Genomic DNA, 23,436 nt, shown 5'->3' with positions numbered 1-23,436 from the left:
ATGATAAAAATTTAATATAGTTAACTGTTCACTGATATGTGTGCTGACTTCACCATAACCTACATATTTAATTAAAAATAAAACTGTGAGTCTGCAAATCAGATCCGATCAAGCGAACTGCCATCCGTGATCCAAAATTCTTTTTATCTTTTTAACTCAAATGAATATATAAGATTCAGTAAATTTTAATGTTCCGAATCGTTCTCAAAAAAACTATCAGAAGCTTCCAGTTAGCACAGTTGGCGAATTCATTTACCCCCAAGAGACTACCTGTTTGTGTTGTGAGGTAGCAATCTAAGACGGTATGACCTTCTGTGACAGCAGCGCCCCTAATTCACAGGCGTTCCCTCTTCACGTGAAGAGCACGGACAACAAAAAGGGACAGATGGGTCACCTTTCATTACTCATCGACTCTTGTGTTTTCATAGTATGTTAAATGCCTGATTTCAATTTTACGACAACAAAAAATACCGATATTTATTCTGAACGGCAATGGTATGTTCCAAATAGCAGATATTAACGACTTCCAACACGGTCTCTAGGAATAATCCGCAGTCCTGAGCCACGTTTTAGGAAAACATTTCCAGCAGTCTGTGCAGGATTTATTCCTATTTCATCACTGGTAATAATTGCAGTTGTTAGAGCAGGAACTTTAAATTCTTCTGCTGCAAGCTTTAAGACTGCTGTGAAGGCCGGGCGCGGTGGCTCACGCCTGTAATCTCAGCACTTTGGGAGGCCGAGGCAGGCGGATCACGAGGTCAAGAGATCGAGACCATCCCGGCCAACATGGTGAAACCCCGTCTCTACCAAACATACAAAAATTAGCTGGGCGTGGTGGCGCGTGCCTGTAGTCCCAGCTACTTGGGAGGCTGAGGCAGGAGAATTGCTTGAACCCGGGAGGCGGAGGTTACAGTGAGCCGAGATCACGCCACTGCACTCCAGTCTGGTGCCTGGCGATGGAGTGAGACTCTGTCTCAAAAAAAAAAAAAAAAAAGCTGTGAAAGGTGTCCTTTCAGGAACACTGAGTACTTTGTACGGCAGCCGCGGATCTGACGTCAGCGTGATCTTAAGGGAAACCTTCGACATGGTGGTGTCCGGATGAATCTAGAACACAAGCCAACCCCGCAGGGTAGCACGACTTCCTCCACTCTCTGTTTTCTTCTTTTTTTTTTCTTTTTTTTTCTTTTTTTCCGAGATGGAGTCTTGCTCTGTCATGGAGGCTGGAGTGCAGTGGCACAATCTTGGCTCACTGCAACCTCCGCCTCCCGGGTTCAAGCAATTCTCCTTCCTCACCCTCCTGAGTAGCTGGGATTGCTGGCGCCCGCCACCACACCCAGCTAATTTTTGTATTTTTAGTAGAGATGGGGTTTCACCATATTGACCAGGCAGACTGGTCTCTAACAACCAACCTCAAGTGATCGCCAGCCTCGGCCTCCCAAGTGCTGGGATTGCAAGCGTGAGCCACTGTGGTCGGCCTGATTGTTGTTTTTAAATCGTCACCCTAATGGATGTGAAGTGGTATCACATTGTGGTTTTGACTGCATTTTGCTAACGATTAGCAAGGTGGAGCATCTTTCACACGCTTGTTGGCCATTTGTACCTTTTCTTTGAAGAAACGTCTATTGAAGCCCTTTGTTCATTTTCAAATTGGTCTGTTTGTTGTTGTTGAACTTCGGGCCTGTAAACACTCTGGATTATTAGCTACATGATTTGCAGGCGTTTCTCCCATCCCAGGGGCGCCTTCCATTCTGTTGGTAGTGTTCACTGATGTGCGAAAGTGTTTAATTGTGATGATGTCCAGGATTGAATACGGCTTTGAATTTTACAGCACAGTGAGTTCAAGGGTACTTGGCCTCGTCCAAGGCCAGCCCCGTGCTGGGATCTAGGGACACAGAGGAAGACTCGGCGCTACCCTCGGCGTGGATGGACTCACGCAGCGAGTCACATCTCAGTGACGGCACCTAACACGCCCTCTAGAAAGCGCACACCCACGCACACAGGCACGTGTGCACCCACGCACACACACACACAGGAAAATGCAAGCAAAGCTGCCTGAGAGGTCATGCCGACCTCACAACGGAGGGAACACTGGGGCTGAGCCTGGAAGGAGGACAAGGGAGTTCCTAACCAGATCAGGAAGTAGAGACAGGGCATCCTGCTAGAAGAATTAAGATCCTTCCTTTCCAAACTCCTCCCCTCAACCAAAAGGGATCCTGGGGCAACCGGGGCTCCTGGCAGAGGGCAGCTCTCTCAGTCCCACCTGAGAAACGAAAGTCACAATCAAAGCGTAACAGGGTTTAAGAGGCAGCACTGGCCGGGCACGGTGGCTCATACCTGTAATCCCAGCACTTTGAGAGGCCAAGGCAGTGTTCAGGAGTTCAGCAGTTCACTTGAGGTCAGGAGTTTGAGACCAGCCTGGCCAACATGGTGAGACCCCCATCTCCACTAAAAATGCAAAAATTAGCTGGGTGGGGTGGCAGGTGCCTGTAGTCCCAGCTACTTGAGAGGCTGAGGCACGAGAATCACTTGAACCCAGGAGGCAGAGGTTGCAGTAAGCCGAGATAGCACCACTGCACTCCAGCCTGGGCGATAGAGTGAGACCCTGTCTAAAAAAACAAACAAAATAGAAACAGTCGGGACTAAAAAGAACGGGCTGGGGGGCCCTGTTTCTACCCCCGGGGGCTGCAACTCCTGAATCTCACTGAGGCTCAGCCCTGCCATCCCGCTAAGGCCCCACAACCTTCGACCTTCAGGAAAGGACCACGGACAAATCTGTGACTGCCCGTCCCCCGCCCCTCCCCACCCCATCTGTAGAAGGGGATAATGATTCATTTGTATTCATAAGACTATTGTTCCAACGATTAATTAAAAGGCGAGAGTATTTTTAACCATCTGTACTAATTTAGGGGAAGAATTTAGAAATATAATTGTATTATCTGTAACTGAGGAATTCAGACAGATCCCTCTCAGAAGCAGAATATTAATGTCTCAAAGAAACTCAGCAGCCTGGTCCGCTCACGGCTGCTGTTCCTCCTCAATTAGCCAAATAAACGAGGATGATTCCAGATGTTTGGCTGGTGGGGAAAGGACAGTCGGAGAGAAGGCCGGGCTTTTCCCCCCAAGTTTGGGGAAGCTGAGGCTCCAGGCTGGGATTCAGCCCCCAGGGGTTGCGGGGATGAATGTTCTGGACCTAAATAACACAGCAGGGAAATCAGGTCGCCCTGGGGCTAGGGAGGAAGGTGTTGTGAGATACAGGCCAGGGGCCACCTGCTTCCACCCTACCGGCTTCTCAGAGCTTGGAGTTGGTGACCCCAAACCTCTGTCCTCTCAGGGACCTTGGGAAATGGCAGCCCTTGCTGCAGCCAGATCAGTCCCAAGTTGAAGGACACAAAATAACCAACAACACGGGATGGAAGGAGGGGCTTGGTTAGGATGGTGTCCGGATAGAGGAGACCCCTGGAGAGCCTCTGCAGACCCCAGGCTGCCCCGCCTCCATGCCTGGAGTGGCACTGGGGGGACCCAGGCCTCCTGAGAGCTGGAGAACTGGGACACCAGGTCAGAGGCTGGGCAGTAGTCGCAGGCCACTTAGGGGCTGGGGAGGGGGACTTTACACATGCCAGGGCCTGGGGCAGTGGGGAAAAGGAGGCTTAAGGTGCAAGGAGGGCACAGCGTCTTTCTGCCAAGCTCCTGCTCTGAAGGCTTCCTCCAGAGACTACTCATGGCCCGGAGCCAGGGCCTCCCTGGGATGTCCTATTCCACACTGGGGCACGTGCAGCCAGGCCGGCCACTTAGTGAGGGACACACAGTGGAAGGCAGTGTGGTTTAGAGACACATCCATGTACAAACACACAGGCACACATGCTCAGGCACGTGCATGCGTGTACACACATCCGTGTGGGTGCACACCCAGGAATCACACACACACGCACACAAGCATGCACAGGGTCTTGAACAGAGGGTTCAAATCTCGTTCCAAACACACATTAGCCAAGTTACTGCGGTTTCTAAAGGTTTTCTGAGCCTCCAATTCCTCATCTGCAAAGTGTGGGCAACGTACCTGCCCCTCGAGGCTGGGGGGTGACAGAATGTGATTCTCATGGCTGCCTCCTTTGAAGCCCAGCCCAGATGACCATCAGGAGCCCTCCCCGACCCCACACTGCCAGGGCGAACACAGGAGGTGTCTGCTAACTGTCTGGGTGTCCAGTTATTTCCCTAAAGGACCAAGGAGAGAGAAGGAGCCCAGATGCAATGAAGACCCGCACAGACTCCTGCCCGGTCAGCCACTGCCGACAGCAGAAGCACGGCGTCCTGCACACAACCCACCTCTCACCATTGTGGCTCATAGACTGAACGGTCTGAGTATGTGCTCAGTACACGCACATACTGAGCACCTACTGAATACCAGGCCTTGTCTTGAGCCATTGGGAGGAAGCTGAGCTCACACACAGCCCCTGCCCTCCAGAAGTGACGGGGTCGGGGAGAAGAGGCAGGGAAAGTTGAATATAAACCATGTTTCAGGGTACAGCTGGATGCCTACAGCATGGGAGATAGAACAGAGGTTCTGGATTGAGGGAGCAAGGATTCCAGGATCCAATGAGTTGTCTATGTGATGCCGGTCCAAGCTCCCAGGCCCCCTACTTTGTTGTATTGGGGGAAAATGAAATGAGGGACCCTGCAGACTCTTACTAGGACAAACGGCGAGGTGGCCAGGGACGCCCTTCCCAGCTGCTCTGGACCCAGCAGCAGTCGGTGGGGAGTAAGATCCTCCTTTCGTGCCAGACCACTGATTTCCAGATGGGCAAACTGAGACCAGGAGAGGTGACGAGCTTGAGGTCAAGTGCCCTAAACCTCTCTTCCAGTCCCCTTTGAGCTCCTGAAGCTATCCTTGGAGAAGGGAAGTCTCCACTTCCTCACCCTCAGCTCTGACCTTGCTTACCAGGAAGTTCTTCCTCAGCCCCGCTCAGCCCCTCCAGCTGCAATGTCCCTGAGAGCTTCTCCGACAGCCAGGGTCTGACTGGGCTCCAGGCGGCAGGACCCTGGCACTCAGGCTGGTAGAGCCATCCCAAGAGCCCGTGGCCTCTGCCGCACTCACGCTTCACTCCCTGCCGGCCTGTCCTTTCAGCCGTGCAGCCAGAGACCACGCACATCCGCCCGTTGCCTCGCTCAACGTTGAGTGAGTGTCGACACTGAGTCAGCTTTCGGGCTGCGAACTGGAGGGAGAGGAATGACCCAGCCTTGTTTACTCCACGCTGAAAGGAAACCTCTTCTGCCAAACTCCCGAGAGCTCACAGAGCTTATGGTCACATCATGCTCCTTATTGCAATGGTCCCCTCCCCTCCCCATTCTCCTTATTGCAATGGTCCCCTCCCCATTCGGTAGCCCCTATCTCCACCGCAAGAGCTCCCTATTCCCATGTCAATAGTCCCCTCCCCAACCACAGTATTCCCCTCCCCTACTGTAGTCATCCCCTCCCCCACACAAGCCCCCTCCCCCACGGCAATAGTCCCCTCACCCATGGCAATAGTCCCCTCCCCCACGGCAGTAGCCCCTCCCCCCACGGCAGTAGCCCCTCCCCCACAGCAGTAGCCCCTCCCCCCGGCAATAGTCCCCTCTCCCCAGCAATAGTCCCCTCCCCCATGGCAATAGTCCCCTCCTCAACCACAATATTCCCCTCCCCTACTGTAGTCATCCCCTCCCCCACACAAGTCCCCTCCCCCACAGCAATAGTCCCCTCCCCCATGGCAACAGTCCCCTCCCCTACTGTAGTCATCCCCTCCCCCACAAAAGTCCCCTCCCCCACGGCAATAGTCCCCTCCCCCACGGTAGTAGCCCCTCCCCCACGGCAGTAGCCCCTCCCCCCGGCAATAGTCCCCTCCCCCTGGCAATAGTCCCCTCCCCCACGACAGTAGCCCCTCCCCTGCTGCAACACGCCCTTCCCCACTGCAGTCAGCCACTCTTCTTTGCAGTAATCCTTTTGAATAGAGTTTCTCCTTCCTAGGTCCGGATTCCAGTTTCATTGGTGGAGCTGCAGTTCCCTCCAGGGAGGTGGCCTGCGGGAAAGGAGCCAGTAAGGAGGAACTGGCCTTGGGCAGTACCAAGGTGGGGAGGGCGGTCCAGGCAGAGTGACGTGGGCGCTGTGTGCAAATGGAAACAGGGAAGGGGAGTGGGCCGGGGGTGTGAGGGGAAGCGACAGAAGCCAGGAGGCCTGGGGGTCGCAGGCAGGGAGTGTGCAGAGGAATTTCAACCAGCGTCAGCTTCGTCCTGGGTGGCAGCAGGGACGCCACCACCGGGGGCTGTGGCACCACCCAGGCAGCAGCAGGAGAGGCGTGGGCCAGGGTGGCAGTGGCGGTAGAGACACAAACCCAGGACTCACTGCGAAGTAGAGACAGGAGTGGGGAGGGGTGGAGAAGGAGTAAATAATGACTACATTTTTTAAGTGAAAAGAGAAAGACTGGCAGAGGAAAAAGGTATTTTGTCACAGACTGGATAGGCAAAGTTATGCTGCTGTGACAAAAACTGAAAGTGAAATCCAGCTGCTTCACGGATCACTCGGCCATTGCTACAATACGGCTGGCGACAAGCCACTCCGAAACGCAGCAGCAGGCGACAAGCACCAGTTCCTCAGCCTCGGCCAGCATCTGGCTGTGGATCATCTGGGCCTCCCCGGGAATCCACATTCTCTGGAAGGACTGTGCCCGGGGCAGGTGACAGGAGCCCCAGAGGGCAGGACACGCCCAGCCCCAGGAGCACAGCTGAGACCTAAAACCTCTGCCTGCGCAGCAGCTGCCGAAACGTCCTCGGCCAAAGCGGGTCTCATGGCTAAGCCCGGCCGCAGCGGTTTGGGGAACACATCCCATGTACGCGTGTGTACCGGACAGTCACCAGCGGAGGGACAGACTGAAAACAGAATGCCGAGAAGAGGAGGAGAATGCAGGGAAAGACACAGGGGCAGAAGGAAACCCGTGAGCAGGAAGGTCCCGGGAGCCCAGGAGAGAAGGGACAAAGGGCCAAGCGTGAGAAAAGCGACGGAGAGGAAACAGAGGAGGAGCACAGAGGGCCGGTCCTTGCTGTGGCCAGGGGAGGGTGGGTGGCCAAGGTGCAGCCTCAGCAGTGGCAGGAGGAGAGGCAGAGGGGGTGGGAGCAGCCAGCTCTTTGGAGGACTCTTGCTGCAAAAGGGAGCAGAGAAATAGGGCCGCAGTCCACAGGGGCATGGGGTCACCGAGGCCTCCTACGCCTGGAAAGGATGATGAATGCCGATGGGAGTGACCCAGAGAGAGGCCAGACCTGGAGAGACCGGAGAGGAGAGATGATTGCAGAAGCCGAGGGTGGAGCTGGGGGCTGGGGGCAGAGCCCGGAGAGGCTGGAGCAGGGCAGAGCTGGCCGTGCCCGAAGCGGAGCGGGAGGCGGGGACCCTGCTGTCCGTCCTACGCACACACCACTCCCGGCTTCAAAGCAAACCACCATGGCACACGCCTACCTATGTAACAAACCTGCCCATCTGCACATGGACCCTGGAACTTCAAATAAATGTTGAAGAGGAAAAAAAACACCGTTATGCCCACAGGAGGAGTCATGTCTGGGTCAAAGCATCCAGTACTCCACTAAGAGGCAACATTATCTAGCAGGGAAAACGAGCTGCTTTCAACCCCCTGAAAACCCTTGGTTGGTAATAAATCCTGAAAATGAGCCAGCCACTCGGCTGGGCTGAGAAGCGAGGAGAGGAAGCTGGACTGGGTGGTCTGTTTCCATTCAGCATCATCCCATCGCCTCCACGTTCTCCCTGGCTTCCCACGTCCCCTCCCCGTGTGGTTCCAGGCTGGATTCGGCTCTGGGCAGCCATCAGTCTCTGGCAGTTCCCAGGTGTTCCCTGGGAATGGCTCACTGGGCACTGCGGGCTGCCAGGGGCATCTCTGGGGCTTCCTCGTCATCTCTGCATTTCTGGGTTTCCTAAAAGTGACCTTCACCGCTCCTTTCCAATGTCTGTGTGAGCCTCAAATTTCCTGGGTTAAGTCAATCTCTCTCACTTGAGCTCTCGCTCGCTCTCCGTCTCTCTTTCCTCTAAATCTGAGTGTGGCTCCTGTTCTTCTGCCCAGACCTGTATGGATAGGAGGAGTAATAAAGCGAGAGGGAATGGGGGGCTCAGGGGCTCCTGGGGAGAAACGCTGAGGGACATCACTTGCCTGTGGGAGCACACACCCTAAGGTGTCAGGAAAGGGATGGGATGGACAGAGAGGCACCATGACAGCCTCCACCCGGGGGTCAGTGCTGCACACCGAATGTCTGTGTCCCCCACAAATTCATGTGCTGAAACCCTCACCCCCAAGGTGATGAGGTGATGGTGTTGGGAGGTGGGGCGTTTGGGAGGTGATGGATTAGACCATGAGTGGGGAGCCCTCATCATGGGATTAGTGCCCTGATAAGAGACTCCAGAGAGCTTGCTCCCTCCCTCTCTCTCTCTCTCCCTTCCTCCCCACCTCCCTCCTTCTCTGTCCCTACCACCTGCCCCGTTTGAGGATACAGCGACAAGTGGCCATCTGCAAGCCCTCACCAGACACCAAACCTGCCAGCACCGTGATCTTGGATCTCCAACCTCCAGGACTGTGTGAAGCAATGTTTGCTGTTTCAGCCCCCGGGCTCTAGTCATTCATTACCGCATCCCCAACTAAGACGATCAAAGCCCGCCTTCTGCAGTACAGCAGTTTCCGGTGGTCATGAGGCCAAGCAGCCGAAGACTACCTTTCCCAATGTTCCTCACAGTCATTTGCTGCCATGTGACTAGATTCTGGTCCCAACCCAAGCTGAGCAGGGTGGTGTGAGCAGCATCAAGGCCCTGTCCCTAAAGCGAGAGGCATAAGCTCTCCCTTTTTTCTTCCTGCTTGCCACCTGCTGGAATGCAGAAATGATGGCTGGAGCCAGAGCAGCCACTTTGGACTCAAAGACAGAAGCCACCTGTTGAGCACAGCAGGCCCTCAAGAGAAAAGACGCTGGCTCCTTGCCACTGTGGAGCTGCCATCTCGGCCCCGGGTTGCCTGTGTTTGGACTGTTACATGCATGAGAAATAAGCTTCTATGTCATCTTGACCACTGTGAAACTCCTTCTTGGTTACAGCGGCTGGAGTGTGTATTTTAACTCACGCAGAGATGCCTCATCCACTCCAGATGGCTTACGTTTAAATGTTTTTTGCAGACACATGAACTGCAATCATTCTACGATTTTTTAAAATCTATTGTCCCTTCGTAGTGCTGCTGCAAATTTCTGTTTCAGAGGGGAAAATAGCACATTATCATCTATAACTAGTGAAAATGTCTACTATTATATGAGTGTATATTAGTGAAGGTAATGCTAACCGTTCTAATAAAGCAAACCCAAGAATATACAATGGCCCAGCACAACCCTGCTTTGTATTTTGCTTGAATAAAGTCCAACTGGGTGTTTCTGATGAGCCGGTGGGTGTCATTCAAGCTCGGTTCAGGGCAAGCCCATTTCCCGGGCAACAGGGCCCCTTCCTGGGTCATCTCCATCCAGTCACTAGGTGGGGAAGGGAGAGAAGGCAACGCCTTAGATGGGAGGCCTGGAAGAGGCACACATCACTTCCACCCACATTCCTCATCCATAGCTCAGTCACACGGCCCTCCTAGATATCATAGAGTCTGGAAATGCGATCCCTGCCTGAAAAGCCAATTCCCAGTAACGTCCCTGCAGCTCCGATGGAGAGTGTAGATCTTTGGTGGCTCAGTCGCCATCTGTCATGACTGCGAAGAACTCCACAGCAGTTCCAGCAATTTATGGTTAAAAAGAGCTATGTAAAAATAAAGGTACATTCACACATGCCCACATCAAACACCATGCATGCTCTGCTGTTTACCCCAAGGAGACACGCCAGTGACCTGCCCCAGACATAGCTCCACGCAGCTGAAATAAGAGCCTGTCTCTTCTGCAGCAGACTCACCTGCCAGAATCTGTTGCTGTTCCCCTCTGGGGAAGAGAGGGAGTGACTGCTTCTTCACCGAATGCCACAAAAGGTTCATGTGAGGAGGGAGAAATCAGACTGTGGCCCCTACGGGTATTTTCAAGCTAGAAGGGGTTCTCCAGTTCACATAATCTCTTCATTTTCATCCTACTTCTGTCTTGTCCAGAAGAAAATTTTTTTGTGAAAAATCAGACCTTGGCAATGACCTTGAGCAGTAGGATATAAATAACTCCCACAAGCTTAGCGTTCCAATAATGGAACACTAGGCATAAATGGGCTAAACTTAACTTATAGATGTAACCCAGATATAAACTAGGGCCCCATGTGGTCCAGTCTCAGAAATAAAATTCAAAGAAGTACAATACAGCATCAAAGGTAGCGCTAAGCTGTCCTCAAATCTCTTCAGGAAAATGGTCATAGACTTAACTCTATCTTTTTTTTTTTTTTTGAGACAGAGTCTCAGTCTGTTGCCCAGGCTGGAGTGCAGTGGCATGATCTTGGCTCACTGCAGCCTTGACACCCTGGGCTCAAGCAATCCTCTCACCTCAGCTTCTTGAGTAGCTGGGACTGCAGGCATGTGCCACTACACTGTTAATTTTTCTTTTCTTTTGGTAGAGATAAGGTCTTGCTGTGTTGCCCAGGCTAGTCTCAAACTCCCGGCCTGAAGCAATCCTCCTGCCTCAGTGTGGATCTAATTTATAGCCCACAGCCACACGCCTTTCCTCCCTTCCCTAATTCTCTTCCTCCTGTATCTTTCTCAGGGCTTCTCACAGGGCAAATTGCAGAAACCCTCTCTGATGCCCCCATTCACCTTTTCATCTCCCCCTACTACTTCTTTTCCTCACATTTCTTGTAGAGATAGATTTAGCCTCTCGGATACTTTTTTAAATGGACTTTATATTTTCAGAGCAGTTTTAGGCTCACAGCAAAATGGAGCAGAAGGTACAGAGAGTTCCCATGTACTGTCTGTCCCACACACACACAGCCTCCCCAGCTGTTAATATCCCCCACCAAATAGTACACTTATCACAACTGATGAACCTACATTGACACATCATTATCACTGTATTAGTCCATTTTCACGCTGCTGATAAAGACATACCAGAGACTGGGCAATTTACAAAACAAAGAGCTTTATTGGACTTACAGTTCCACGTGGCTGGGGAAGCCTCACAGTCATGGCAGCAGACAAAAGAAGAGAGCGTGTGCAGGGGACTCCCCGTTACAAAACCATCGGATCTCATGAGACTTGTTCACTATCAGGAGAACAGCAGGGGAAAGACCCACCCCCATGATTCCATTGCCTCCCACTGGGTCCCTCCCACAACACATGGGAATTCAAGATGGGATTTGGGTGGGGACACAGCCAAACCGTATCAATCACCCTAAGTCCATAGCCCACATTAGGGCTCACTGTTGGTGTTGTACATTCTATGAGTTTTGACAAACGTTTGATGACATGGACCTGCTATGACAGTATGATACTGAGGCGTTTCACTGCCCTAAAAATCCCCTGTGCTCCACCTATTCATCCTTCCTGCTCCCCAAACCATGGTGTTGCTGGAAAAGGTGTCTGGATCCAGACCTCAAGGGAGGGTTCTTGGATCTCATGCAGGAAGGAATTCAAGGCGAGTCACAAGGTGCAGCAAAGGAAGCATGTTTACTAAAAGCTACTCCAGGCACTTTGGGGGGCCGAGGCAGGCAGATCGTGAAGTCAGGAGATCGAGACCATCCTGGCTAACATGGTGAAACCCCATCTCTACTAAAAATACAAAACATTAGCCGGGTGTGGCGGCAGGTGCCTGTAGTCCCAGCTACTCAGGAGGCTGAGGCAGGAGAATCGCTTGGACCCGGGAGGCGGAGGTTGCAGTGAGCCAACATGGCGCCACTGCAGTCCACACTCCAGCCTGGGTGACGGAGCAAGACTCTGTCTCAAAAAAAAAAGAAAAAGCGACTCCATTACAGAGCAGAGGACCTTCTGAGAGAATGAACCATCTTTGTTTTAAGTTTTTCTTATGTAGGGGTCTTGTCTATGTAACCACTAAACCAAGCTACGACTCTGTGAGTGGCAGCAGACAGCGTGACAAAATTTATTACACTACTGATTTAAAGAAAACTACCCTTGACAGTCTAATGCATGAGTACGTCAAAGCGTAATTATAAGTATCTTGAAAGCACATGTTGTTACAGGTGTTGGGACACTGGGTGTTGTGACAACTGGGCTTTCTATTGTTTTAGGAGTTTGTCCTTGCAGGCAGTACCAAGCTGCCTCCTTAGCGGTGAACGTCTTAGGACCGGGGTCACGACTGGCAAGGAACGTGCCTTGTTAGTTTCAAGACAAGGTCGATTTTTCAGTGGCGTCACTCTGGGTCTCCTCAGCTCCTGCCTCCCTAACACTGGCAACTCCCCTTTTTACTGTCCCCATACATTTTCCTCTTTGGGAATGTCACAGGACTGGAGTCACAGGGTGTGTAGCCTTTCCAGATTGGCCTCTTTCACTCTGTGATCTGCGTTTCCGGTTCCTCCATGTCTTCTCCTGTATGGAAAGGTCACTTGTTTCCAGTACTGAACAGTATCCCGTTGTCCAGGTGGATGTGCCACAGTTTACTTCTCAGTCACCTGCCGGAGGACATCTCGGCTGCTTCCAGGTCACGGCGATTGTAAATAACACTGCTGTCATCGTCCGACGCATTTTCAGGCTTCTCTCCACTTTAATCATTCTGCGGATTCCTCTTCACGCTGACATCACAAAGACAGGACCCCTGAGGGACTGAGGAGAGCAGACCAAGGCAGAATCCCCCACAGAGGGAAGGTGGGGGAAGGCTGGGACCCTTCCCCAGGGACAAGTCTCATCCTGTCACCAGATGCACACAGCTCATGGAGACCACGTCGACACCGGCCTAAGGAACGCAGCAGCAAAGCTGTGACATGGAGCCCGCTGGAGAAGAATCCATACTCAACCTGTGTGTGTCAGGCTCCTAAGTACTTGCTAGGGAGGGTCCTCCAAACTGTAAGGCCGGTTGCCTCGCCGGGAGCTCGGACACACACACCCCTACCCCCTTTTTTCCCGAAAGCTCGGACAAGCTTGGGCATGTTCCCTTTTCCCCTTCTCGCACAGCCTGGCCTTCCCTTAAAGAACCCAGTATGCAAACAGGGTCTTGTGATTCTAGCCAATAGCAGCCGAGTCTTTCTAGCCAATAGCAGCCAAGTCTTTCTAGCCAATAGCAACCGAGTAATTCTAATCAATAGCAGCCAAGTCCTGTATGCAAACAAAGGCTTGTAACCTTACCCAATAGCAGTCCTGCTCTCCCACAACCAATCGAGCTCCTTCACTCCCTATAAAACCCCACGTCTGAGAGGAGTCCGTGCGATTTCTCTGGCCCCTCCTGTCGGACCGCAGAACCTCGCCCGGTTCTGCGAGGCTGAATAAATTCCTTCATATTGGATCTTCTTGTGTTGGCCTCAGTTTCTTCCTTTTAAACTCGGCAAGAACCTAAGAACAAACCTCACACAAACTAGCTCCAGGTCCTCAAAATTAGTGTACAGGCGAAGAAGCACACCTCCTGGTTGTTATGACTTCCAGGTACAGGACCCTGACCGTGGACCGGATACTCCTCAGGGCTGCACACCCACATGCTACCTGATCCCCCATCCACCTTCGCTTTACAGAAAGCGTGAAGCGACTTCAGCAGCCTGTCTTTCGCGCAGATGGCTGAGGCATGACGCACACGCAGGTCCATCCACCGCCAAAGCTGGAGGTCTCAGGCATCCTTCTAAGGTCTGAAAGGGAAAGAAATCCCTTAACCAGGAGCCTGTGTGACAGCATTCCCACCCTCTGCTGTCCCACCCCCGCCAAGGACCCGTTCAAAGGCTGGTCACGCCAGTCACTGCAGTCCACGTGGAGCACAGAGATGTCAGTTCTAACAAGCACTGGCCTTCTAGCCCAACCCCACTGTGCAGACGGCAAGACTGAGGCCAACCCCACTCTGCGGAGGGAAAGACCGAGGGGTGGAGAGGATGTTGGTTTGCTGCAGATGATCCAGACTCTAATTTCCCAGGCTGACTCAAACTCATCAGGAACATCGCTTCCACCAGGTGTATGGAGTGGCTTCTCCATCCACGTGGCTTTACCCTGACCCCACAGCAGTCCCACGGCCCAGGTGTGGGGCCGAGCACTCCCCTCTGCCTCCTCCTTGGATTGCAGGAGGCATGTCTCGCTTTATGAAACAGATGCCATTTGGGGAAGACTCGCATTGTCAGGAGCGCTGTGGACGCTCGGGGCCGAGATCAACACGATGATGATGCCAGTGGAGGGAACGTGTGCTTTTCAGGAGGTAAATCACACTCTGCACCTATTGATTCATGCTTTTCCTCGGCCGGTAGGAGCCAGGGAGGCTACCTTCGCTGTGATATTTCTGCCAGTTCTCATTCCCAGTGCGAAGAAGAATTGCCTGTGTTTGCTGAAATTGAAGTCGAAACCCAGCTGGCGCATATTGGTGGCGGGGAGCTGGGAGCAGCGGGGAGCTGGGGTGTGGGAGGGGACTCAGGCCATGGGGCAGGGAATGAGGGGAGGAGGGGGGAGCTGGGGTGTGGGAGGGGACTCAGGCCATGGGGCAGGGAGTGAGGGGAGCAGGGGGGAGCTGGGGTGTGGGAGGGGACTCAGGCCATGGGGCAGGGAATGAGGGGAGCAGGGGGGAGCTGGGGTGTGGGAGGGGACTCAGGCCATGGGGCAGGGAATGAGGGGAGCAGGGGGGAGCTGGGGTGTGGGAGGGGACTCAGGCCATGGGGCAGGGAATGAGGGGAGCAGGGGGGAGCTGGGGTGTGGGAGGGGACTCAGGCCATGGGGCAGGGAATGAGGGGAGCAGGGGGGAGCTGGGGTGTGGGAGGGGACTCAGGCCATGGGGCAGGGAATGAGGGGAGGAGGGGGGAGCTGGGGTGTGGGAGGGGACCCAGGCCATGGGGCAGGGAATGAGGGGAGGAGGGGGGAGCTGGGGTGTGGGAGGAGACTCAGGTCATGGGGCAGGTAATGAGGGGAGGAGGGGGGCCGTAGCATGATCTGGGAAACAGCCGTCTCAGGCCACATCGGGACCACTGAGGGTTTATTGGGAGTGAGTGGAGCTACCATAGAATGAGGTCTTGAAAATCAGCTGCATGGAGGAACCGGAGGAACCAGAGGAACCGGAGCAACGGGAGGCCACCATGTTAAGTGAAATAAGCTAAGCAGAGGAAAATGAATAGGGCATGTTCTCACTCACACAGGGGAGCTAAAAGGTGGATCGCATGGAGGTAGAGAGTAGATTGTGGGTACCAGAGACCGGGAAGGGGAAGGGAGTGAGGGGGTGAAGAGGGGGTGATTGATGGGGACAAATACATGGCTTGATCAAGAAATAAGGCCTGGTGCTGCAGCAGCAGGGTGACTGTGTTCACAACAATCCATCGCACATTTCAAAACAGGCAGAAGAGAGTGATCTGAATGTCTCCAGCATCAAAAAGAGGCCAGTCCTGAGGGTGATGGATGTCACATTTATGATGACTGGATCTTTACAAATTATGCAAATGTATTAAATTTGCATGTACCCAGAAACTGCATACACCTATTATGCACCAATAAAAAAGAAATAAATCCTTTTTTTTAAGAGAGTAAAGGCCCCTTTGCCTTGGATCCCAAGTCTTGGAAACAGGCCCTGATGCCTTCAGAAAACCCCAAAGGGAACAGGGCCCTTCTGTGAAGTTGAGCCGATGGAAAACCACCCTGGTCTTCAAAACTGGGCAAACGGGGGTGTGTTTCTCAGGCCCAGCTGTCGTCTTTGCCCTGGAAACTGGGCCACACCTATGGTTCCGACGGGCTGCACCTGGGGCTTCAGGTTCCAGATCGCACACTCCTCCCAGGGCCTATTAAAACCCCACAGCATCCGCAGGAAGCCTGTGCAGGCCTCAGACAAAGCTCAGCCTCTCACTGGACATTATTCTTGACCTCGATCTTGCTTCTGCCCTGGGCCCCACTGTGGGTTTGAGATTTCCTAGTGGCCCCTGGAGAGTGCTCCCTGTATCACCTGGAAGGGATCCCCTCACCGGATGCCCCATCAGCCTGCAGGTCCATGCACCAGGCCTGGCCCTGGCTCTGCTGGTCCCGAGCTCAGCCCTGAGGATTAACTGGACCGGACCTGGGTGCCCACGCACCATCTTGCCCACCCACGCTTCATACGTGTCACAAGCTTCGCCCTCTCTTGGGATGAACCAGCTCATCATCCCCTGGCCCCTGGCTGTTGGGAATGCCGTCCCCATCTGGGGATGTGCCAGTCTCAGTTTCCTTCTCTGTACAGTAGGAGCCAAAAGCATTTTGCAGACCTCGGTGCAGATGGACCCTGAGACAAGGTGCAGCAGACGCACCAAAGGGGCTTTGTGGCCAGCAACATGCCAGGCCGGTGCACCTTGTTGATGCAGTCGACGCTGCAGGGGTGCGGGAGGTGAGGACCCATGCAGGGGTGCGGGAGGTGAGGACCCACGCAGGGGTGCGGGAGGTGAGGACCCATGCAGGGGTACGGGAGGTGAGGACCCACGCAGGGGTACCATCACAGGCCATAGGAGGGACAGCTCCAGGGACAGAGGCAAGGCCCACTCCACCCTGACTGTGAGGGGACAAGTCCATGGCCAAGCATCTTGGGAGCCATTATCTCTGCTACGCGCAGTGCAGAGGTGCCCTCCAGCAGCAGGTGCAGCTCTGGGCACAGCCAATGCAAACACGAGAGAAAGAGCCAGCCAAGGGGGGAGCATCTGTCCAGGCAGGGAGACAGGGGAGCGGCGTCAGACAGGTGGGTCAGGCACACGTCCCCAGCAGGACCCTGCGGGAGGGAGCAAGGCTGGGGGAGGGATGGGGCACTGAGCAGCCCGTGCTGGAACAGTCAGGAAACCTCCCAGGCGGGCATTTGAGCAGAGGCCCTGGCCAGCGGCAGGAGCAAGCCTGCGGGAAGAGTGAGACCTGGAAGGGGCTGGGGGCTGTGCCCGCCGGTTTCTTGCCCTGTGGTATCTTTGTCTGGCTTTGGATCACTGGACTCAGATGACGCTGGGAAGCACTTTCTCCTCCCATCTTTTGGAGGCGTTTGTGAAGATTTGATATTAACTCCTCTTCAGATGTTTTGTAGAATTCAGCAGTGAAGCTGTCTGCAGCCAGAGGCCTGTGAAAGGTGCCCTGGCGTGTTCAAGGCACAATGATAAGGAGGTGGGTGTCGCTGGGGACAGAGGAGGGCAGCAGGCGGTGGGCAGCAGGCCTCATGCTGGTCCAGCAGGGTACGGAGCCTGGAGGGTGCCATGTGGAGGAAGTGACAGGGCCCACCTGTGCAGCAAGGAAGCCCTCTGGCCCTGCCCCATGGTGTAAAGGCTCTCACGGGAGAGGAACAGAGGCCAGAGGGCAGGTGGTACCGGTGGCATCTGCTCTTCCGTCATTGCACACGTGAGCTCATCAGGGTGGGCTCTGGGTCCCCTGGAAGAGTCAGGGTCGAGTCCCAGAATTAGCCTGAGGTCAACTTGGAGAAAGACCATGTGTCTAATGTGTCTAGTGCCTCCCTCCCTCCCAGCCTCCTACCCCACCTGACCTCCACAACCCACCCAGCAACCCTGGGGACTGGCCTTGTCCCCCTAGGGACTCCAGAGGGAGTGTGTTTTGTGCCGTGAAGAAAACAAGCCAGGCTCACTGCAAACCATGACAGCCCCTTCAAGCTGTCAGAGTCCCCGCATGTGGAGTGAAAAGGGGAAAAAGACAATTTACAATTGCAAATTGGAACTCCTCTCTCGGAGCGGAGTGATAATCTAGCTCGGGAGACAGATGGTGAGGAAGCGTTCCAGGAACGTGTTACAACACAGCGCTGCCTAGCAGAGGCGAGAGGCTCCAGGAAGGACCCGGTGCCTGCCATTGCAACCATGGGGGGATCCTGGAGGGGTGCTGGGGACAAGGTGGCTGTCCTGTCACCTCGTTCTTGTCTCTGCCCCCACCTCTCCCCACTGTGCGGGGCTCAGGACCACGGGCGCCCAGACACAAAGGCACAGCGCCATGGAAACATGAGCTCCATGCTGTGCAGCTGCTGGTGCGTGGGGCAGGGAGAGAGACCAGAGTCCCCTTCTCTGCTGCCTTTTAAATAAAAGACAAGGAGGACGGCGAGGACGAGGTCAAAACTCACTGTGGTCTATACCGCGGCACAGATCCCGACTCAGGGTGGGGACGTGTGGGAGGGACAGAAGGAGAGGAAAAACCACAAAGAGAGTTGGAGGCCCCTCCGCTTCCCGTGAACGGGAACAGGTGTGCGGGAACCCTGGCGTGTCTGGCGTCTGGCGTGGCAGGCTCCCATGCTGGATTCCGCCAATGCTGCCAGCGAGGCCTCCCTCACTCCCCAAGTGCTGCTCTTTTCATGGGGGAAACAAAGATAGGGCAGATGCTGAATGAACGAATGCTTTTAAATGCCCACGGTGTCATTATTTCTTCTGGAAGTTCGTTCATTTACGTGATGATCTGAGGGCCTGTCACTCACTGAGGCCAGAGTGGACCCTCAGAGGCAGGCGGCAGTTCAGGGAGCAGGGCCTGAGGTGCAGGGATAGATGGAGCCTGACAAAGGCCAGGACACAGTGTTCTGGGTCCAGGCTGGGGACAGGGGTGGCCAGGGCAGCAGAGGACAAGGAGACAGCCTGGCAGACCCCAAACCCTGGACCGGGCTGGTCTCGGGGAAGTGCGCGTGTGGAGAGAAAGAACGTTTCCTGCAGACAGAATGCGGGATGGGCCGGCTATGGCCAGGGGACAGCTCACAGTTCAGCCAGGCTGCAGGGACTCCAGAAGATTCTATGGCTGAGTCCTTCCTGCAAACTGGAAAGCTTCAATGAGCTGCTAACAAAAAGCGTCAGCAAACCACCAAAACCAAAATACGGGTGTACGGATGCAATGGGCGGGGGGCGTCAGGGACGGCGAGCTGGTGGAAAATGAAGAAAGGAGAGGGAGGGCCACGGGGCTCCTGAGCCTGGACCGGCCCATTCCGCTTTCCCACTGGGCTTCAAGGCCGAGGGAGCATTGGTGTCCTGGCCTGAAGTCAGTGAACACGAAAGCAATGAAGATCCGAAAGGTTCTCAGGATCAAAGGCCCCTCCGTGAACTCTTCAACATTTTCAGCATAAATCCGATAAATGTCAGAGTTTTGGTTTTTCTTTTAAGGCACCACCTGTTTCTCCCTATGGAAAAAGAAAAGGATGACTAGTACTAAAAAGGGAAAATTTAAAACCCCTAAAAGATCACCTGAGGTGCACGTGAAGCTGTTCTGGGCCACGCTTGAATGCGAACGGAGCCAGCCTCTTCACGCTGCAGGAAGGCCTTGGAAAGAAAAATCGAGGCCCAGGCTTCCCGGTGGCTACAGCTCTGGGCCGCGTGCCCCTACCCTCCTCTCCCAGCAGTAACTGCCTCGAAGGGCAGACCCCAACTCTCCCCAAATGCTGAGCGGGAGAGGCCCTGGCGCCGAGGGCAGAGCAGCCCACTGGACCTCACCCTCCCACCCCCACCCTCTGCCTCCCCCTCCCCCTCCCATCTGGCACCCCTGCCCTCTGGGCACAGGAGTGACTTGAGCCCTGGCTGCCAGGGCCCTAGAGGAAGTCACATCTGCTCACGGAATGCACAGGACAGGCGCGGGACAGCGCTGTGTCTGACGCGTCCTCCCGAGCAGGTGAGACTCAGTCACTCATTCACTCCTGTATTCATTTGTGGGTTGTGAAATTAATTTCGCAAATATTTACAGAGAGCATTCCAGGGTTCTTCAAAGGGAAGAAATAAAGACGTTAGCAGAGTTCCTGTTGAAGCTTCCCACTGCATCCTGGCATCACAGGGGGCCTCAGCGCAACTTGGTAACGGGAGGTCCCCACTTCCTCCAACCCAAAGACACCAGCAGGCGGGATCCCGCGGCCGAGACAGAGTCCCGCTCCACTGTGGCAAATCTCAAAAAGTCCCTTCATCTCTGTTGGTTTCCCGAAGCCACAAACTAGGCAGCTTCAACAACAGAAACTTGTCCTCTCCTGGTCCTGGAGGCCAGAAGTCCACAAGCAAGGTGTGGGCGCGGCTGGGTCTCTCTGAGCCTCTCTCCTTGGCTCCCAGATGGCTTTCGTTACTGCGGCACGGCCTCCGTGTGCACCTGTGCGTGTCTGTGTCCAAATCTCCCCTTCTTAGAAGGACACCAGTCCGACTGGACTAGCGCCCACCTGAATGACCTCATTTTAACTTAATTCTGTCAGGACCCTTCTCCGAATAAGGTTTCACCCACAGGTTCTGAGGGTCGGGGCTTCAGCGAATGGATTTGGTAAAGGGGCACACAACTCAGCCCAAAACAATCTCTGCACCTTCATCTTTTCATTAAAAAAAAAAGGCTGGGTGCCGTGGCTCACACCCATAATCCCAGCACTTTGGGAGACTGAGGCGGGCAAATCATTTGAGGTCAGGAGTTCGAGACTAGCCTGGCCAACATGGTGAACCCATGTCTCTACTAAAAATACAAAAAATATAGCAGGGCATGGTGGTGCACGACCGTAGACCCAGCTACCCTGGAAGCTAAGGCAGGAGAATTCTTTGAACCTGAGAGGTTGCAGTGAGCTGAGATCAAGCCACTGCACTCCAGCCCGGGTGACAGTGAGACTCCATCTCGAAAAAAACAAAAGAGAGAGAGAGAGACAGGCCAGGTGTGTTGGCTCATGCCTGTAATCCCAACACTTTAGGAGGCTGAAGTAGGCAGATCACTTGAGCCCAGGAGTTTGAGACCAGCCTAGGCAATATGGGGAAACCCTGTCTCTACAAAAAAAAGTACACAAATTAGCCAGGTGTGGTGGCTTATGCCTGTAGTCCTAGCTGCTTGGGAGGCTGAGATGAGAGGATCTCTTGAGCCCCAGAGGTGGAGGCTGCAGTGAGCTGAGATCATGCCACTGCACTCCAGGCTGGGCACCAGTGAGACCCTGTCTCAAAAAAAAAAAAAGAGAGAGAGAGAGAGAGATAGCACCTGCCCCAACTCTCTCCCAGAGCAGACCCAGGGAATTGGGCCCGAGGGGTGCCCTGTGAGCTTCAGAGGGCTGTGCTGCAGCCACCACCCACTTTCCTCTCCAAGGACAGGCAGCAAGAGAGACAGGGACTCTCATCTCCCAGTGCCCTTCAGAAAGTCAGAACCCCCAGGCAGGGTGTTAGCGTGTGGTCCACCGGCAGAGAAAATCCTTTAAGAAAAGCCAAGTGTCTTCAGAGACGTGAACATAAGGTCAGAACTCTCACCAGACCCATCATTTCTCCCCACTAAGTAGCATCTGATGGCGTTAGATGCTAAGACTCGCTCTTCAGAAGCAATAAAAAAATTAAAATTAAAATTAAAAAAGGCAGTCCCTTGGTGGGAGGGTTTCTGGCTTTCATCTGAATTCCATAATGAATAATTGATACGAAAGTTTTATTGGCGCCCAGCGTTCCACAATAAACAATCCCTGAGAACACGTGCAAATACTGGGGCTGCCGTCTCTGCTGGATTGGGCTGACGGCCCGAATCAGATCTGAGTCGCCGCATTGCTTATTTACAAAATAACATAATCTTACTTTTATGTGCATTTTCCAGGCATCCATGGGTGACAAGCTGGAGAGGCATGGGCAGCTGCTCCTGTTGGATCCAGGAGGGAAGGGAGGTTCTGAGCTTCGGAGCGGGAAGCGAGCAGCCTCAGCTGTCTGTCTGCACCCTTTTGCCTGCAACACAATGAGGAGAGGGACTGGGGGAAGGAGCCACCTGGTTTCTGGGGTATAGGAGCCCTATGCAGCCACGGGTCCCAGGCAGAACGACGTAGGGAGGTGATGGAAATAGATGCTCGGGGCCACAAGGAAAAATCAGCACTGAGACAAAGGATCTTTCGGCAACGTAATTTTTACTTTCTGGATTGCAGGAACGGTGCTCTCACTAGCCATCATGCCACAAGAGTACAAAAAACAAAGGAAAACACACACATTTATCCCTTACGCATTTGGGGTGGTCCTTACTGCTGTGTCTGATCTCTGTTGGCTGAAGTCAGACCTTACAATCTAAACTAAAACCCGGGTTGCTGACAACTTAAAATGTTTCTAAACAGGCAAAAGCAGTGGAGAGCTGGGACATGCCTGTGAGCGCGTCCAGCACAGATATCTTGGTTAAAGTACAAGGACAGAGTGTACTATGTGCCTGTAAGCACGGCATGTCTAACAGCTACATAGGATGGGGCTTAACAAAGTTATTAACACACTTATGATTTATTCTTTAACAAGAAAGGAAACTTTATAAAGGACCTTTTTTACTTCCCACAGGTGGGGGCCAGAGGAGACCCCAGTTATTCAGCGTCAGGAGGGGGATCCAGAGTGCGACTTGGGGACAGGGAGATCCAGCTCAAACCCTCCTCCTAGCCAGGTTATCTGGTCTCTCTGAGTCCTTGACCTTATTTGTATCATGGGAAAAGGAGAACCGGCCTTTCAGGACTGTCCTGGGAATGTACTGACCTGTTGTGGGCAGCGTGGCCATCACGTCACCCTTCACACCCAACGAATGCAACACAACTGACAGGCACGTGGCATGAGCATGCCCCTAGCGAGGACTGCTGTTTCTGATACTGCCGTTTCCATGGTGCCAGCGAGGCGGCTCCAGCCCAGCTGCAGCGTCCAGGGGCGCAGCCCCCACTGCCTGCACTCACTACCCAGGAGTTCCCGCGTCCTCAGCTTAATGTCTTCTTCATATTTGATGAAGTTTCTCCTTCGTGAATGTGTCTCTTTTCACGGAGCCTTCACCCGTGTGTGCCCAGTGGGAGTGTGAAGGCATCAGTCATCACCGCATCCTCCTGAGGGTTTCTCAGTCAGTCACTCTAGGCAGGTCCTGAGGGAGGGGTGGAGAAGACCCCAGACCCTGTCTCTGCCCTTCCTGTCCCAGCCAGGTGAGTCTGCTGGTTTAGGGCTGCCAGGGACGTAGGCGTCAGCCCCGGCTCTGCTGTTGACAAGCTGTTTGACTTGGGGTAAGTTTCCTAACCTCTCTGCACCTGTTTCCTTAGCTGTAAACTGAAGTGACTGTAACCCCTTCCCCGGGGAAATCGGGAGGCTCCCAGATGGGACTGTGCACACGCAGCCTTGGCATTGTGCAGAAGTGGCACCATGTGTGCCCCCAAGAAATGCCAGTTGTCTTGTGCAGCTAGCTCAGTCTGCAGGAGCAGGAAGGGAGCCTGGGGTAGGAGCTGCCCGTTGCCCGCAGGGAGGTGCTGGAGGACCTGGGACAAGGCCTGGCTCTCCACCCCCTGCACCGTGCACCCCTGCCTAGCCACTGCGTTTGCCTTCTCCACTCCCTCCCTCCCTATAGGAACCAGTTTGGGCTTTGGCCCCTTCTCTGTACTGCCCATGACCTTGGGAGGCTGAGTGCATCTCTCATTCTGGATGGATCCCAATCATCCAATCACGGTATGTCATCCTCCTTG

At 54.0% G+C, this 23,436-nt stretch overlaps 1 protein-coding gene and 1 long non-coding RNA gene across 2 annotated transcripts; both read right to left on the bottom strand.

Annotated features, from left to right (window-relative positions):
• Window positions 1-516: 516 nt before the first annotated feature.
• LOC105723100 (ubiquitin-fold modifier 1-like) lies at window positions 517-1,086 on the bottom strand. Its single transcript, XM_064363140.1, has 2 exons — window positions 969-1,086; window positions 517-683 (listed from the first exon to the last, which is right to left on the bottom strand). Exons 1-2 carry the CDS (start codon window positions 1,084-1,086, stop codon window positions 517-519), a joined length of 285 nt encoding a protein of 94 aa, XP_064219210.1.
• An 8,109-nt stretch (window positions 1,087-9,195) lies between these two features.
• LOC135269504 (uncharacterized) lies at window positions 9,196-22,561 on the bottom strand. Its single transcript, XR_010337772.1, has 3 exons — window positions 22,478-22,561; window positions 21,557-21,700; window positions 9,196-9,528 (listed from the first exon to the last, which is right to left on the bottom strand). It is a non-coding gene; the product is annotated as an uncharacterized LOC135269504 (long non-coding RNA).
• Between the last annotated feature and the right edge of the window lie 875 nt (window positions 22,562-23,436).

The sequence above is a fragment of the Aotus nancymaae genome, unplaced genomic scaffold (genome assembly GCF_030222135.1).
Source record: "Aotus nancymaae isolate 86718 unplaced genomic scaffold, 86718_ANA_hifiasm-v0.15.2.pri h1tg000053l, whole genome shotgun sequence".
NCBI classification, from domain to species: domain Eukaryota; kingdom Metazoa; phylum Chordata; class Mammalia; order Primates; family Aotidae; genus Aotus; species Aotus nancymaae.
Note: the sequence above shows the minus strand (reverse complement) of the source record. Positions and strands in the feature narration are given on the sequence as shown.

Coding starts and splice junctions, on each gene's coding strand:
- LOC105723100 (XM_064363140.1), bottom strand. CDS start 1,086: ATGTCGAAGGTTTCCCTTAAGATCACGCTGACGTCAGATCCGCGGCTG. Junction 684..968: donor TTTTTTTTTTTTGAGACAGA/GTCTCACTCCAT, acceptor CGGCCTTCACAG/CAGTCTTAAAGCTTGCAGCA.